The 17883-nt window shown below is 39.9% G+C and overlaps 1 protein-coding gene across 5 annotated transcripts in view; it reads left to right on the top strand.

Annotated features, from left to right (window-relative positions):
- The window catches only part of LOC119853819 (pleckstrin homology domain interacting protein), a 311916-nt gene that overhangs the window by 166138 nt on the left and 127895 nt on the right, over nt 1–17883 (top strand). For all 5 annotated transcript variants that reach the window (XM_038397319.2, XM_038397318.2, XM_043510549.1 and 2 more), the window contains 2 exons: nt 10801–10929; nt 12425–12650. In XM_038397319.2, coding sequence (XP_038253247.1) covers nt 10801–10929; nt 12425–12650 — 355 coding nt within the window. The remainder of the gene's footprint in view (nt 1–10800; nt 10930–12424; nt 12651–17883) is intronic.

Here is a 17883-nt window from a genome sequence, read left to right as displayed (position 1 = left end):
AATCTGTGAGTTTCTGTACGGAGAGAGAAACAGAGGCAGGAGCAGGGAAGATTTGAGGAGTGAGTCAGTAATCAGATGAGAAGTAGTCAATGCTGAAGGACTGGAAGTTGTGGAAAGTCTGAGTGACGGGTGAAGGAGGTGATGGGTGATGCTGAAAGGAGCTAGGTGATTGGAGAGGGGGATTTCAGCAACAGAGGTCAGAGAGAGCACAGAACTTGGTGGAGATCAAATTGAATGGGCCTTCTCATAAATGGAAGAGTTGAACCAGGGCTGCAAGTTGAATGAAGAGGTGAGAGTGAGGAAATGTGCAGCGAAGGGGTTGCGTGGCTCATCAACATAAAAGTTGAACTCACTGGTGATGAGAATAGGAGTTTGTGAGGTGAGGAAGCAAGAGAGTCAGGAGTCGAAATCAGAGAGACTGAAACAGGTAGAGAAGCAGTAGTAAGTCCCTCGAACAGGATTTGAGTACTTTTCACCTACTACCATCTGGGCTCCTTGCTTGTGATGACAATACAGAAAAAAATTAAATCCAGTAAGAGTAGCTCTAAAGGCAATAATCCCAAAAGGCTAAAACTATTTGGGAAAAAATTGTACTCCTCTGCTCCTTACAGCTGTGAGTGGCATATTGCCAGACTACTGGCCAATTATGACTTTTTAACCTGGGACAGGATTACTCCCTTTCTGTTAAAGCTCCCACATGACAGCTGATGCTTGTTGCCAGAGATCACCTGCAGTCCTTATCGACCATGGCTGAGGTCAGTGTACTCCCCATCCAAGCCACAGTTCTGCCCCAGGATCTGCAAAAGCTCAGTGGCTGGACCAGGAGAATACAAGACCCCTTTCTTTCTCCCCTTCTCATTGGTGATGCTTATCACAGATGACTTAGGGACAGATTTGGACTGCCCACCTGAACCATTTGTAGATGCAGACGATCTGGTTCCAGGATGATCTGAAACTGCGTATGAACGTCTTGCGGCTCAGGGCCATCTGTCTGGCTTGTGTGGCATAAATGCCTGTCCTGCAGGACTCTACAGTGCAGATCTTGATGGACAATAAGTGCACAGTGCACTATATAAACAAGCAAGGAAGTGCTTGGTCATCTTCTTTGCCAGGAAGCCATCAAGGCTGTGGACTTGATGTCATCACCATGGGGTAACCCCACTCTCTCTACACCTTCTAGAAACCAGCAACAACCTGGCAAACTTCTTAAGCAAGTGCACTGTAACCAACCACAAATGGCAGACATCTGTCATGGAGTTGATATTTTGCTAGTAGGGGACTCTCCTAATAAATCTGTTTGCTACAGAGGACCCAAAACCAAGTTCCTGAACTTTTGCTCCAGTGGGGGGTGGGGGGGTGTATGTGTATGTGTGTATATCTGAATTTCTTACCAGACTCCTTCCTGCTGCAGTGGTCTCCAGGCCTCCTACATGCCTTTCTTCTGATTCTCCTACTCCCTGGAGTGATCTCTAAAGTCAGATGGGACAAGGCCACATTGATTCCAATAGCTCCCCACTTGTTGAGACATTTTTGATTCTGAGACTTATTACACACATGTCCATTCAATCTCCCATCCATTTCCTGGTGTGGTTGTACTTGATATCTTAGTATCATGGTTAGATATTGCAGCCAGACTCAGACATTGCACTTTACAACTTGAATGTTGGATGTATGTCAGAGATTGTTCTCAACAGATTCAAAAAATCCTCATACAAAACAGGAAACTGTCTCCTAGGATGATCTAGCTATTCCTCCAAATGGAAATGGCTCTCCTTATGGGCAATCTAGCATTATCTGGGCGCAAATGTTCCCAATGATCCTTGACTATATGCTGCACTTCCGTCAGGCTGGGTTGGCTCTTTGTTCTCTACAGGTTCATCTTGCAGCTGTTTCATACTCGGTCTTTTCACATTCAGTGGTGTCCAGATTCCTCAATGGTCTCTGTAAAGCTGCAGCCTGGAGCCAACACACTGACATTAGTTAAACATTACACCTTTGACATGGCAGCTAGTTTGGGAGAGTTTGTATGCCAAGTTTGGGAGAGTTGTACTTTAATCTCTGTTCTGCTCATATGGCTGATGCTCCTCTTTCCCACTCTCCAGAGTGGACACTGCTTGATAGTCATCTAGAGTGAGATAAGCACTGACACATACTTGAAGAAAGAACTTTTACCCTTCAGTAATTGAAGTTCTTTGACATGTTGTAATCAGTGTGGACTTGTCCCACCACCTACCCTCTCATTCTTGCTTTTTGGCATCCTTAGCTACGATGGGCTTTGAATTGTGAGGAAACTGATAGAGGATCACAGCTGCCATGCCTTTATGCCATCATAGAGGGGCAAGAGAAGGTACAAGGTGTGTGGGCATCCCTGACAGATGCTACTATTCAGAAGACTCTGATCTTGCATGCGTGAGGTGCCTGTGCACCTATAGTAGGATCCACACTGACTACAATATTTCAAAGAACCTCAGTTTCTGTAGAGTAAGTAACTTCTTTAATTTTCTAGGGCCTCTGAAAATACATACATAAGTATCCAAGAAATTGTTTGTGTGCACTTTCTGTGGTTTATAGTTTGAGTAAACAGTGATTGTGCCCACCACTTGGGCAATCTCCGACTGAACTGTATATGTCCTAAGCAGAGCAATTAAGCTAGGTTCTGAAGATGAACCTGAGCTAGTGTTGTACCAAGAACGGGGACGCACTTTTGATATTTTGTGCATACGCTGAAAGAGAAAAATACTCTTACTTAAGGGTATGGCTAGTCTGATAGATAAAAAGAAAACAAATCTATCATCATTAGATTTCTCAGGAAATTCCTTATGTACACAGTTGAAGATGAAGTCAAACAAAACTACAAAAATTATATTGATGTAACATACAAGGTCACAAATACAAATGGTGAAAAGTTAAATTTATGCTTCTTACAGTAAGATTAAAATTCAGCTCTATTGTACATTCTGTATTTTATCAGTTGAATTTATTTCTCATAAGACATAGAAAAAAATATAAATAAGCATTGTTTCATAGGAAACATTGCATACATCAAATAATGCTGCATGTTTGATTCTATATACCAAAAGACACATACCAGTCCTGTATTTTTTAAGTCTAATTTAATGGCATAAACATGAATATATTGATAGATTCATGTATAAAGAAAAGTAATAGAAAATACAAAATGCTTGTGACATGCCTCAGTTAATTTTGCTCTGTACATCTTAATGTTTTCATCCTCGCACTTAAGTGTTATAAGGGCCCGATCCTGTAAATGAGATTCATACTGGCTCAGACCTCTCCATCCTAATGGAACCTCATTGGCTTCTTCTCTACTTTGCATTGCATTGCAAGATCAAGGCCTGCATTTGCTATTAAAGTTACATTAATGTAATATTCAATTCTGTTTTTCTAGTTTATTCTGAGGAAAAAAGAAAATCTAGAGCTCTTGGTGCTGAGGAACTTCGAAGATCCTTAAATTGGAGCTGTTAAACATGCAGAATTTATAAACATAGTTGCCTTTGCTAGTGGTGCTTGTGAGCATCTCATTCTTGCCTTTCAGTGATTATAAATGCTACAAAAAGGAAGATGCTGCAGAGATTGTAACTTCCTCAGACAGGAATCCAACTTTGCAAGAGCATAAAGATTTCAATAGAAAATCTTTCTATGCTGAAATATGTCCATTAGTGTTGTCGCTATCGGCATCAATAAATGTTATTGCTGTTTTTGCACAGCACTGGGTGTTTAATCACTTTATTTCTACTATCTTTCCAAATATTGCAAAGAGGCTAATACTAATTGTGGACTGGCATCTTTTTAACTATGGACTCAATTTTGATGCAGCAATATTTTTTTAGTTGAAATATAAAATTAAACTAACACAGCTATGTTAAAAGACTTTTGACTCCTAAACATAACTGAAAATCAGTCAGAAAATTAAAGGAAATAAAAAGTGGCAGTAGTTTATTCATACAACTTTTAGCCACACATTATAGGTAATATATCCTCTTTCCCCAGTCACTGCTCTTCTTTTGCAGAGAAGACTGCAGTATTTTATAATGTATTCCAAATCTCCTTTTTAAAGTTATAGCCTAATGACAGTAACTACATTTCAAGCAGATAAATTTAGGACACTCAAATAAAAGGTTTAAACATGTGTTACTGTATTGCTGTGGTAGTACTATCTGGATATTCCTTAAGTACCATGTGAGAGTAAAGGAAAGATTTACTGCAGTAGGAGGCCCTCTTCTGGAAAAGATAAAAGGTTCCTCAGCATGCATTTTCACTCTTCTGTGAGGAATAGAGTCTGTGCGCATAATGAGTAATTCCCTCTAAAGTTCAGATTAAAGTAAAGGCAGTGGAAAGGGTCTAGTGTAGTGAAAAGGGCAGTGACAGTAGGGACTCCATGATGACAGTGACTCCAACTTATTTTCTTTCCAGAATGCTGGTGGAGGTAGTATTTGTTAGAATATGTCTGTGGAGTGAAAAATATAATTACATTTTTGTTATGTAATTGTCAGAATAAAACTTGGTTGTGCAGATCCTTATATTTTAATTTATCTTCTTTCATGGTCAGCCTTGAAAAAGATTAGACTACAGCTTTTTTTGAATATGGTGTAGTAAAGAAAAAATATGAATTCTTTTGGTTCTTAGTTTGCTTTTTCTAAGATAAATTCTGTTACCAGACTCAAAAGTGGTAAAATACTTTCTGAGGCCAGGAGAAACAAATACGAAAAACAGATCTGACACTGTTTTGAGGGGCTTTTTTAATAAAATGAGTACTTATTAAAGTAAGACTGGAGAACACTGATTGGATGGTAAGCAGATATTATTGTTCTCTGGAAAACTGCCCCATTCTAGATATGTAACTGCCATATTGTTTTATGCCTCTCTGTAGTTGAGGTAAATAATGTCAACTGTGTTGACATCTTAAATCAATAAGGCTTAACTTTTCAGAAAAATAGGTGCCAACAGCAGGTAATTCAGTGATATGTATTTTAAAAATGAATGAATATTTTAATCAAACATTTAATTTAAAATACAGCTGACAGTTTATGGAGTATGAGAAATGCATACCACCACAAGAACTTTCAAAAGATGTGCTGAATAAAATAAATACGGCTTTCTTTTCAATTTTGATTTATATTCACTATATGAAAGTTAGAGTGGAAAAACATTTTAAACCAGCTGTTTAATTAGCTGACTGCTTGCTAGTTTTGTAAACACATTAATGCAAATTACTAGTTTACATCTAATTCCATACAAAAATGATATTAAATTAATGTCAAGGTTGCCAGGTCAAACAATCAAAGTCAAAATGCAGGCTAAGATTTTCAAAAGTGGGTTTGCAAAATTTGGCTCCTACATCCATATTTAGGCAACTAAACATGTGACCTGATTCTTGAAGGTATTGGGCTCCCAAAGTCAATGTAATTGCCTGGTAGGCAGCATTTTTGAAAATCAGGCCAAATATGTAAGTATCTAAAGCTGGCTTTAGGAGCCTACCTTTAGGCACCCATTTTTGAAAATGTTACTTACAGTAGTCAACAGTGAACACAAAATCTTCAGTATTTCCCATATACATTATCATTATGATAGCCTTTGTGTGCTCACATGCTATTTATAAAATAAAAATATATTATGCAGTTTTAACCTTGAACACGTAGCATCGTTATAGAGATTAATGACCTCTCTGTGAAAGTACTTCTTATAGAAAGTAAATAGAGCATACTTAACCTATTTTAGGGAAAATGCAATAACATATGGAATTATGGGCTGGTATGTGTGTAATGTTATATATATATCTCATATATAAAATTATTTCAGTAAATATACTAGGATCTGTTGTACTTTAATGCATCTTGCTATAATAAACAATTGGTATGTAAGACAATTTAAATATTTAATATCTGGAAATGAGTTTTTGTTCACTAATAGAATGTCAGTTTTAAATTTACTTGTACTTCAATGAGAAGTATATGGATCAAATCAGTGGTGAACAAAGCTAAACTTTTGTATTCAAATTTGTACATGAATTTAAAAATTTTTAGAAATTTTATACAATACTTTGAGGTGGTATATGAAATATAAAACAGTTTCAGACTGTCACAGGGAAAATACAATTAGCTACACCCCAATGATCAAAAGGACACTGTCAATATAATATCTAGTCAGTGTGTGAGAAAAAATGAGGTAAGTGGTGAAGATACTACTCCTGTCCCTGGGCATCCCAAATTAATTTTTGAAGGTCTAAAATCTTTGTGTAGTTTTTTTAATGGCATTTATCTCCCCTTTTGTTCTGTTAAAAATCCACATACTCAGGAGTAAGTATGATGCAGTTTCTATAGCAAAACAAATGAAACTGTACAAAAAGAAAAAAACTGGAAAAAATACACGATCAGTTATAGTACTAAAATTGTAACAATAGGATGGAAAAATTCCAGACAGTGTAATTGTTAACGGTGTCCTTTTATACATTTTTTAAAATGTTTTTTAAATTAGAGTCCTTTCTATCTTATAGGATGTCCCTTTGGTCTTGTATTTTGAATGGAGGTAATTAGGAGTGCTCAACTTAAATATATCTGTTCCATGCCCCTAAATGCACGCACCAGCACCTAGAGGAAATGCACCATTTACTTTCATAGGTTGTGTGATGATTTTAATGCAGTTTTAAGTTTCAGTTTGTATCATTCTCCACCTGCTTGACTCCTCTTCCCTTTTTTTAATATTTAGAGTCAGATAAAATTTTTGCACCCCCCACCCATATAAGATTAAGAATTTAAACATAAAAGTGAAGACATTCAAACATTTTCTCAAAACTTTGTGAACTTGCTTGAACACATTAGATATATATTAGACATTAATTAACTGCATAAACAGCAACTGGCAATATGCAAAATGTGGACAAACTATGGCCCTTATGGAAAACTTTAATGCTTGAATTTGGCCTTCTTGATCTCTGCATGATATTTACATTTCAGAAAAAATTTCAGTTACATTTGCAGATGTTGTCCCTGATCATGCAAACTGGAACTACATGGGTGGACCCCTGCTCCCACACAGAACCCCCGTGAAGTCAGCGGGGCTCTACACAGGAGTAAGGTTCTGCCTGCATAGATGCAGTTGCAGAGTCATGGCTTTTGGGTGGATCTTTTCTCCCTCTTCCTTTTTCTTGTTACACCATTCAGAACAAAAGATTGGGAATTGACTTGGAGGTATTCTCCTTTATGGAATATGATAAAAGTGGTTCTGCTAAAGCTGGTTCTGTTCAGTCATTTTCTCCTGGATGAATTAAAAAAAATTACTCTGTTTAAAAATTATGATTTACGTATTTAAGAATTGTCTGACCCTTATTTTGCTTAGAAGAATCTACTTTGTCAGTGTTCTGACATCCACTAATTCAAATTAAATGGGTTTCTTCCTGGAAATTGTCAATCAAGCAGGGGCTGCCAGTTGCACTTGAGAATTTCTTCACTCTCGTTCTCCTTCAAGGAATCTGTTGTGGTTTCCAATCTTTCCTTATCCTTAGCAGCAACTGGACACTGCTGTATCACTGTACAGAAAATAGAAGTGAAGAGCACAGATGCATCCTTTCATCCCCTTATAGTATTATGCTGCTTTTCTATCTCCAGAAGTCCATCCATAGAACTGGAGGTATACCAGGCAACTTCACTTTTTTTGCAAAAACTCTGTTCCTTTAACAATCCTCTCAACATGACTCCCAGACTTTTAATGTTGCACTCTAGTATATCCTGTTTAATCTGATAAATTCTGCAGTTTCTCCAGCATCATCACTCCTATTTAATGCCTTTTGTTAATTAGGCATACCTTTTAATGGGAAGTCTATCCACTACCTATTCTACTGAACTGTTCACTTGGATCTTTTCCTCTTTGCCTAGTAGCATTGATGATAAACTCTGAGAAGAATATTCTGAGCCCATGTGCAACACATCAACCATTATCAGACACAGAGATTCGAGTCCTTTTTAGAAGAAAAAAATCTGCAAAAAATCTGAGTCCATCTGAGACATCTCAGTGAGATTCTTCTATATGCTTCTTATTTATGTCATATCTGAAGTGGTTCCCGTGAACCAAACTTTAACTGGCTCACGCCAGTTGTTATTTGGACACTTGGATTTATACTGGGGCTTTAGAAAGCAAGGTTTTCTTTCCTCCCCATGTTGGGGTCACTTTTGTGGTAGTTGCACAGGAACTAAATTTTTCCTGGATTCTGCAGTCTAGGATCACACTGGACTGTTGTGACTTTGAATGCAGGTTTCAAAGTGCAAAATGACTTGGGATAAAGGTTTCAAAGAGAAACTGTATTTTTCATCAGTACAGAGCAGGGTGGTCCTTCTTATCCTGGTTTTAAGTTTCAGGAAGTTCCTCCTCAATCAACTGTGTAAATGGATAAAGGCAGACATACCTTTGTTGCTTATAGAAATAGACAAGGGATCGTGATGAGCAAGACTCTCCTAATGGCAGTCGTAATAGCGTTCAGTTGGCTCAAGATAAAGCTAAAGCTGCGCTTGAAAAACTTATATTGACTAAACTGACTAGTTGAGAAGATGTCACATCCCAAAAAAATGGTGGTTGAATATCTTGCCATTAAAACATCACATCCAAATCTGAGGCCTCTCCTCTGTGGATCTGTTCATCTCTGAGAAGAACTGCAGCTTTCCTAAATATTACAGATGATATCCAGGCTAGCAAGCTAGCTTATTTTCAGTCATGTTTTCCTTCCCCATCTCTTTGCCTCCTTTCCTTCACTTCAGCTTTTGTTAGGAACCTAGCAAACAGTTCAAACAAGACTGTAGTAACATACAAATGGCCCAGGAAATGGCGTTTAATTGGTGCAATCAGATTAAGTGATGGTTCTCATAAACCTCCAAACTCACAGTTCACCAAACCTGACTTAGATGCAGGTCAGTCACAGTAGTCCAGAAAGAAGAGTATTGTATTTTCTTCGGGGGGCAAGGGGAGACTTGTAAGCAAAGCATTTTGCATAAATTATGCCGGCCAAAGCCTGTCCTGGAAACTCATTCAGGACAAACCTGGCCACATCTAGAGACTAAGCACTAGTACATATTGATCACCGGAGAAGCTGAGCATCTACAAGAGAGGATCAGTGTTCTTTTCATGGTGCATCCAGAAAAGAATGTCTTCAGCTATTGTATTCTGTTCTAGAACTTTTGTAAGAGTTTCTTGAGAAGAATCCATCCAATCTATTTTTCCTACTAGAGTGGAAAACCTTAATCTAAGATTTCCTCTGAATTTCACCAGAGCCAGGAAATAATTCTGTCCAGTTACTGCCTTTCTCCAACAAGAAAAAATCTTTAATGTATTAGGCTGTAGGAGGACCCTGGAGTTGTATTTAAGGAGGACTCTGCAAGGCTTATTTCTGTGCAGAAGTTACCTGCCTACTTTACCGGAATCATGACTTCCTCATCGAACAAAAAGGTGAGCCTCCTCAAAAGATATCAGTAAAGCTGACTGCTTTGTTGCATCTACACATTCACTAAGCTTAAATTAATTCTGCCTTCCTCAGTCAATTTGATGTTAGGATGGCTCTCTTGAAGAACTAATCTCTTTTATTTTCTGTCTTTTCTGTGGGATACTTCTATTAAGAGCCCTTTCATTGTGGAATAGCAAATGCCAAAAACAGAGAACATAATAACATAATTGTTTTCTGTGTTCCATTTTACTAATCCAGAAACCTGCCTCACTTTTCTTTGAAATCTCTGTAGTGAGAGGGAGTATAAACTAGTGATTTAAAGGGACTGGGAGTAAAGAAGAGGTTTTGCCACTGATATATGTGATCCTGTGCCTCAGCTTCCTAATTGGTAATACGGATATATTAGTGTCTACCTTATAGGAATTTTGAGGCTTACTTCAGTAATGTTTGTAAAACACATTGATAGCCTCTGTTGGAAGGTACTGTGGAAGTGCAAATTATTATTGTGTGGAGTGTATTCCATTATTTTTTGTAAGTTTACAGGCCTGCCATGGTTAAGGAAAGAATTTTTTTGTGTCTTTAAAAGACAATGCAAAAAGTTCTTGACTGGGGAGTGTAGAAAGGGACTATCTGAAGAGGTGCTAAAGACATGAAAACTCAGCGTGGTGATTGGTCACCTCTGCTTGATTGACAGGTTTCAGGGAAAAACAAAAACCCATTTGTTCTGGCTTAATGGAACTGGAGAACAGAAAATGAGTATCAGGTAAAAATTACTTTTTTAAAATCTTCGCAGTTCTCCTTTTAAAAACTGGAGTTAAGACCACACAAATCTAAATTCTCCAAAAAAAAAATATGGGTAGGAATTTTAGAAGCAGGCAATATATGGGTTGATTTATTCAGTGCATATCCTAGTGGATAAGTGTTGACATCACAAAAATACCATTGCAGTTGATGCTGATTGACAAGTTTTAACAGGCGGAAGATAGAATCAGTGTAGCGACTGAAACCCTGAACTGGATGCAGCTCTTTGTTTAATTTATCATCAGGACATCAAGGGGGAAGGTTTTGTTGTCTCTTCCTGTACTGTGCTTGCTCTGTGATTAAAGTCAGTCAGTTTCTACTGCTATTAATCTGGCATATTTCATGAGAACTACAGCAAAATTCACTGATAAGTAAATGGCTAAAAAGTAAAAGACATACTGGGTCTGTCATCTAACAGTATGCTGTCTTTGGATGTTTTATATACATTTCAGCTTCACAGTGTTGAGATTGTAATCTAGTATGATATGTCTCCCTAGTTTTTGATTATCGTTTTTTTGTTTGTTGGGGTTTTTTGCCTTAATGTATTTCAGATTGAAGGACAAGGACATGGGGCAGTTTTTGACTGCAAGTGCTCTCCTGATGGCCAGCATTTTGCATGTACAGACTCTCACGGGCACCTTCTCATTTTTGGCTTTGGCTCCAGTAGCAAATATGATAAGGTACAGTGCAAGGCATAAATCAAAATATCCTGTTCACTGTTTAAGTAGAAGTGTTTGTGCATGCTTTTTGTTGGAAAAAAACATTGATGTCGAATTTATTTCACAGCTTTTAAAGCTTTTTGTCTTTTCATTCATGTAAGGTATAGCTTTTATATTTGTATTGTTAGATTCCATTCTCTTCCCCTTTATTTTCTTTTTTTTTTCCAGCTCATACAATATGGTATGTTTCTATAAGTTGCTGCTGCTTTCTACCTCCTGTTCAGCTGCAATCACTCCAAGTTTCCCTGCTTAAAACAAAAGGAGTAGAAATACCTCTAATAATAAAAATAAATTGAAATGCATAGTACTTGTTAAGTAGGTGACATTAATATACTACAGTGAAATTCATTCTAGATTTAACCCTGGCTTTCAGACATAATTTTGCTCGTTCCTGATTAATTCTAATTAATTGAAATCGATCTTTTTAAAAGATATTTTTGGATTATCACATTTAAGCTTGTCCGTGTTTATATCACTTGCTCTGGAAGTTATTTGGAGATAAATTCATTTTGTAAATTCATACTGTGGGGGCATCCCCCTAGGGGAGTGTTGAGGAACAGTTGGGGCGGAGGGACACGGCAGGGCCTGAGCCAGCTCCCACAGGGGGTGGGGAGGGAACACCATGCTTCTAGCCGTGTTTTGCCCCCAGACCAGCAACACTCCCAACCTTGCTCCTCCCCCAACCCCATTCAGCTCCCAGATCTGTTCTGCCTCCAGGCCAGCTCCATCCCCATCCCACTCCACTCCCAACCCTGCTTCACCCCCAGCCCCAGTTCCACTCAGCCCCCTCTTCTGCTCCCACCTCAGCTCTGTCCTCATTCCCTCTCTGCCCCCAGACCAGCTCTGCCTCTGGCCCCAGCTCCTCTCCCATCCCCAGCTCTGCCTCAGCCCAAGCTCTGCTGCTGAGGAAGCCTTGGCTGTACAACAATGGAGGGGGAGTTAATGGGGAGGGGGGTTGGCGTAGCTGGAGAAGTTTGTGCACTACTGCTGTAAATGTACTGTATGTTATATTAATATAATTTTAACTATTAAGTAAGGGTAGGTTCATTTGGTGATCCTAGATACTTTCTTATGCTTATACAGGCTCCCAGTAATGCTGTATTGGCATTAAAACTTGACTCTAATATGGTGGAAATCAGTGTTTGTTTAATTACTTTTATAACAGACTTTTTGAAGTATCTGCTGTAATAGATAAAGATTTTTAAAATTTAGTTGTGTGTATTAACAGATCGTGCTAACAAAATATTAATACTAAAATGATATAAATAAGCAACTGTGCTTGGGTTAAGTAAAGTAGCTCATCTATGACCACCTCATTTTTACATAAGTGTCCATCAGTACAAATCACTTACTTGCTAGGAAAAGACATTAATACTTACTGCAGACATATTTCTTTGAATGTTTCTATTTTTAATCAGTTGCTTGTAATTAATCAAAAATTGACTTTACTTTACAGATAGCAGATCAGATGTTCTTTCACAGTGATTATCGACCTCTTATCCGAGATGCCAACAACTTTGTCTTAGATGAACAGACACAGCAGGCTCCACATCTCATGCCTCCCCCTTTTTTGGTTGATGTTGATGGCAACCCTCATCCATCAAGATTCCAGAGATTAGTTCCAGGTCGTGAGAACTGCAGGGATGAGCAGCTTATTCCACAGATGGGGGTGACTTCCTCAGGTACATAGAACTTAGGTCTGGTATGTTATAGTGTACATAGGCTTGAATATTGAATTCATCAGATGGAAAGCATAGTGCAGTGGTTTGTGTGTGGTCTAATACAATTGGAGTTAATAGGACTCTAGAATATTGCCACTTTGTTTATCAGATTAATTAAGAAAAAACCCTTTTTTGTGTGTAATAAATCTTTATCTTAATTGGCAGCTAACAAGGAGCAGCAATGATAAGAGAAGATGTGATTTTGGCTTTGAGGGGAACTGCCTCTAGGAGTTGGGAGTCTAAACTTGTATTCAGTTGAGGAGAGAAATATCCCCTGAGATTAGGGATTTGACTTGCTTAGGAAAACGTCAGCTGGAAGCAAGGAAACACCAGCTAGACATTCAGTAAAACTAATTCTTGATCTAGCATAACTGCTACGTGCCATAATTGAAATGCATGTTTCTAAAAATTAAGAGGGTAATTTGCAGTGCTGATCTTGTACAATTTAGTAGGAGCCCCATTAGAATACAGTTTTTTTCCCCCCTGAGTGATTGTCTATACAGATTCCACTGTTGGTGCACATGCATGTGACTCTTTTTAACTAGCAGTGTCAGTGTCCAGTGGACTCACACCAGCACCTGCAGCATGCCCTCCTCAACACTCCTCCTTCACCAAATAAATTTGATGGAATAAAAGGTGTGGAACAGGCTAAATTGCCACTCACTTCCTTCTTGCCACCTGTGACTGTGATACAGTGCCATTTGCCGCGTTCACATCTCTGGCACTGCAAACTAGATCTTTAGGTTTACAATTAATGGTATTGTTTAATGTAGTTTAGTGTTAGCTAGTTTAGTTAAGTTTCCTTTGCCTGGTGGCTTTAAACAAATAATCAAAAAGACAATATTCCTTTTTTCATAGTTTAGCCCGCTATGTTTCCTTTCGCCTAGGTAGCCCCCAACACATGCACACTTGTACAGGGGTACTAAGAATATGGCAGACACCAAGTCACCAGGGTTTAAGACCTGTTCCTTATGTGACATCACTATGCCCATTAATGATGGGCATTCTCAATGCCTCGTCTGTCTCTGAGAGACGCATTTTGGAACATTTTTCCACGGGCCTTTCCTTCTCGAATCTCACCCAGAAGGCGTGGGAGGCCTATACAAGCTTGCTCAGGCTCTGGGAGATCAGAGAAGCGTCAGCAGGCAGGTCAGATTGTTATCACTAGTGCCCTGCTGAGCCATGATTCCACTCCATGCTCCCAGGCTGATGCTACTCACATGCCTTGTTTGTCTGCCCCTGCAGGGTCAAGAAGATGCATCTCTCCAGTGAAGAAACTAGGTGTAGGTTACATTCACCGATGCCGAGCAGGAGACCCAAGGGCCACATTTCTTCTTGGCCGTCTTCTCTTAAGGGCCATAAAACTGAGTCTGGTTCTGGTACCTTGATATTGTAGACTAAGGCTTCATCAGTTCCTCCAGAATCCAATGACTGAGTTGCCCTGAGTACAGAACCTTGGCATTGAGCTTGGTACATTGAGCTTCAGTGGAGAGTGGTTCACTGACTGAAGAAGTATCAGCCACCAGCATCTGAGACTACAGCACTGGATACTTCAGTGCTTTCCAGCTCAGCACTGAAGCAGTTCACAGAACTGAGTGGCTTTTCCATTGGCCTTATGTAGGAGTCACCCTTGCTAGAATGTAGATTGAGACATTATTGCTAACTCCTCAGCTGCTATGTCTTTCCAGAGGTGTCTCATTGGTACCAACGTCTTAAATAAGATACACCAGACAGGATCCTTCCCTAGAGGAGGTTTGCTCCTGCTCTTCCTCATCAGCAGAGATTCTTCCTACTGATGGCCCATTACTCCCATGGGTAGCATAGTGAGACTGTGGAGCTTAGTATGTTAGAGGAGCTAGAAGATGATCAAAGTTGCATTGGGAACATCCCAATGGGTATCCCATCTTTGTCCTCTCCCCCATGATACCCATACCAGTCATCGCTGTATTGGTCCCCCTGGGATATGAATCCTTATTTCAGGAAACTAGCATTCTTCTCTTTATCGAGGGACGGATCTCTCTCAGCCAGGAAGGAGAGTCATTCTCCCCAGACTTCTCAGCAGATCCAGCCACAGCTACTAGAAGGTTAGATGGAGAATGAGGGGATGACCTTCACTCTGCTGAGCAGAAGTACCCACCTCCTCTTCTTCCCCAGATAAGCCTGTCAACCCTCCAACTACAGCCTTGATGGATCAGTTTAAGGTCTTTCAAGAGCTAATGATGAGGATGATAGAAACAGTAGACATTCCTTTAGAGGTTATTCAGGAACAAAAGCATTAAGTTCCGAATATCAGGAAGACCAATTATGCCTACAAATGATGCTTAGTCAAACCTGCCAAGTCAATTTGGCATATGCTTACATCAGTACCATCCAGCTCCAAGAGATTTGATGGAAGGTAGAAGGTCCATGCCAAGTGGTTTGAGTTCTTTTACTGTCATCCTGCCCCTGGCTCTCTGGTGGTGCAAGCTGTCCAAGAAAGGACAAAAACATCATGGTTCTCCAAAGTTAACACCTTATGGAAAAGACCCTAAAACCTTGACTTTTTTGGTCAAAAAGGCTATTCATTAGCCAGTCTGCAAATGAGGGTAGCAAACTACCAAGTACCTCAAGTACTTTTTTTTTTTTTAATTGGGACAAGCTCTCAGTGTTGTAGACAAACTATCCAACAGGCATCAGGAGGAGATGAAATCCCTCATGGTCCAGGGCTAGCTGACTGCCAGAGCCTCACTTTAGTCTGTGATCGGATTTCCTGACTCAGCAGAAAGAACTCTAGCCAATGCAGTTACCACGAGGAGATCCTTTATGGGGTCAGGCATTTGGAATTCAAAGGGAGATCCAGGTAACAATTGAGATCCTACCACTTGAGGGCAGATAGCAGTTGAGGAGCTCTCATTTGAGAGCATTAATCTGTTTAATAGTGGCACAGATGAAACATTCCATACCCTGAAAGATTCCAGGGCAACCTTGCACTCCTTGGGACTCTGTCTTCTCTCTGAAGAGAGAGCAGCAGAGACCATGGCTTCACTACAGGCAGTGGTCTCCATCCCGATGATATCCGCGTCATTGGAGACTCCAAGGGAGAGGCAGAGATTTTACCAGAGGTGATTCTGCCTTCCCCTCAACTGCCTCCCAGTCTGGGGCTCCAAATACATAATAAATTTGATGCCATTGACATCTTGATTGTTCCTCCACAAAACTCTTTCTATTCAACTTGCCCCTCTCCCCATTTGGTAAGCACTTGTTTTATTTTCAAGAACTGAGCTGGGATAACATTGGATAGGTGGGCCCCTGGGTTAATAAACAAGGGTATCCATTTCAGTTTCAGTCTGCTTCAACGTCCTCCCCCTTTTCAGGGGCCCTTTCATTAGAGATGTTTGAAGCAAGAGAGAGACCCCTTTTTACAACTGGGAGCAATGGAGGAAGTGCCCTTAGAATTCAGGGACAAGAGTGTTTTATTCCCACTACTACTTAATCCCAAGAAGAAATGGAGTTGGAGACCCATCCTCAATCTTTGATGTCTCAACACCTTCATCCATCATTTCAAATTCCTCATGGTGACCCTGACTTCTGTAATCAATTTTTTTTTTGATCCTGTGGACTGGTTCATAGTTCTTGATTTGCAAGACACACACTTTCACATTTTGATACACACAGTACATAGAAAGTACCTGAGATTCCTGGTAGGAACATCATACTTCCAATACAGAGTCCTAATCTTTGGCCACTCCACAACTCCCTGGGTCTTTACCCAAGTTCTGGCTGTAGTGGCAGCTAATACTAAGGAGGTAGAATTCAGGTAGATCCCTATCTAGATAACTAGCTAGTTCGAGGAAGATCTCCACAGCAAGTTACTGGTTAACTTTGTGTAATTCTAAAATTATTTGCTTCACTAGGACTCAGAATCCATATTGACTCTAACTCAGAGCATAGAATTCATAAGGGCAGTGTTAGATTGCAGGTCAGTGAGGACATATCTTCCCCAATAGAGATTTTGGAGAATAATGGACTTCCTCATTCAACTTCAAGCCCACACAAGAACACTGGTGAGGATGTGTCTACGGCTCATGGGACATATGACTACATACACTTACGTTACACAGCATGCCAGATTTCTCCTTAGAAGTGGCAAGGGTGGATTAAATCAGTATATTTACTAAACAGGCATAGCATGGATATGGTGATCACAGTCCCACAGGAAATCTTCTCCTTGTTAAACTGATGGATAGAACCATTTAGGGTGACCAGATGTCCTGATTTTATAGGGACAGACCCGATATTTGGTGCTTTGTCTTTTTTGGCACCTATCACCCCCCTACCCCGTCCCGATTTTTCACACTTGCTGTCTGGTCACCCTAGAAACATTTCAGGTGTGCAACAGAGTTCCTTCCTCCATGCCTTTATTTTTAAAAGTTCTAGTAAAAGATGCATCTAGTCTGAGTTTGTGCTGGTGCATCTGGAGCAGCTGAAAATTCAGGGGGCTACAGCAGGTCTGTATACACATAAAAATTGTAGGTCTCCACATCATACACCTGGCATGTAAGGCTTTCTTACCTCTTCTGCAGTGCTCAGCAATCCAAGTACTGGCAGACAACACTAGTGTTGCACTATATAAACAGATAAGTGTAAGAGAGATTCTCTCCACTCTGCCAAGAAGCTGTACATCTATGGGAATGGTGCATCCGATATCGCTCCACCTGCCCAGTCTCTAAAACACCCTAGCAGACTAGCTCACCTGGAATTATTCTGAAAACTGAGTGGCCTCAAATACTCAATCCTGCTGTGCGTTTTCAGATGGGGACTCTCAAAAGTGCACTTGTTTGCAGCATGTCACAACAAGTATTGGATGCTTTGCATCAGAGGGAATACTAGGCCAGGCTCCCTGACAGATGTGTTCCTCCTCCAGTGTACACTGGGATTAATGTACGCCTTTCCCCAGTACCCTTGATACCAAGGGTTCTGAAGAAACTGAGACCATATGCTGGTCACATCCTCATGATAGGCTCAGCATGGGCCAAGAGTTCTGAGATTCTCCAAGTGTGAATACATCAGCACAGACATCTTACCAGCTCTGCCTGACATAATCACTCAGATTCTTGAACCGGGACCCAGCATCACTACACCCGACAGGCTGGATGGTATGTTCAGCTGAGATTCAGAACATATTGCTTTAAAATAAGGAGTCTTTGAGCAGACT

The sequence above is a fragment of the Dermochelys coriacea genome, chromosome 3, assembly GCF_009764565.3.
Source record: "Dermochelys coriacea isolate rDerCor1 chromosome 3, rDerCor1.pri.v4, whole genome shotgun sequence".
In the NCBI taxonomy this organism is placed as follows: Eukaryota; Metazoa; Chordata; order Testudines; family Dermochelyidae; genus Dermochelys; species Dermochelys coriacea.
The sequence above is the reverse complement of the archived record's forward strand: the minus strand, read 5'-3'. Positions and strand labels throughout refer to the sequence as shown.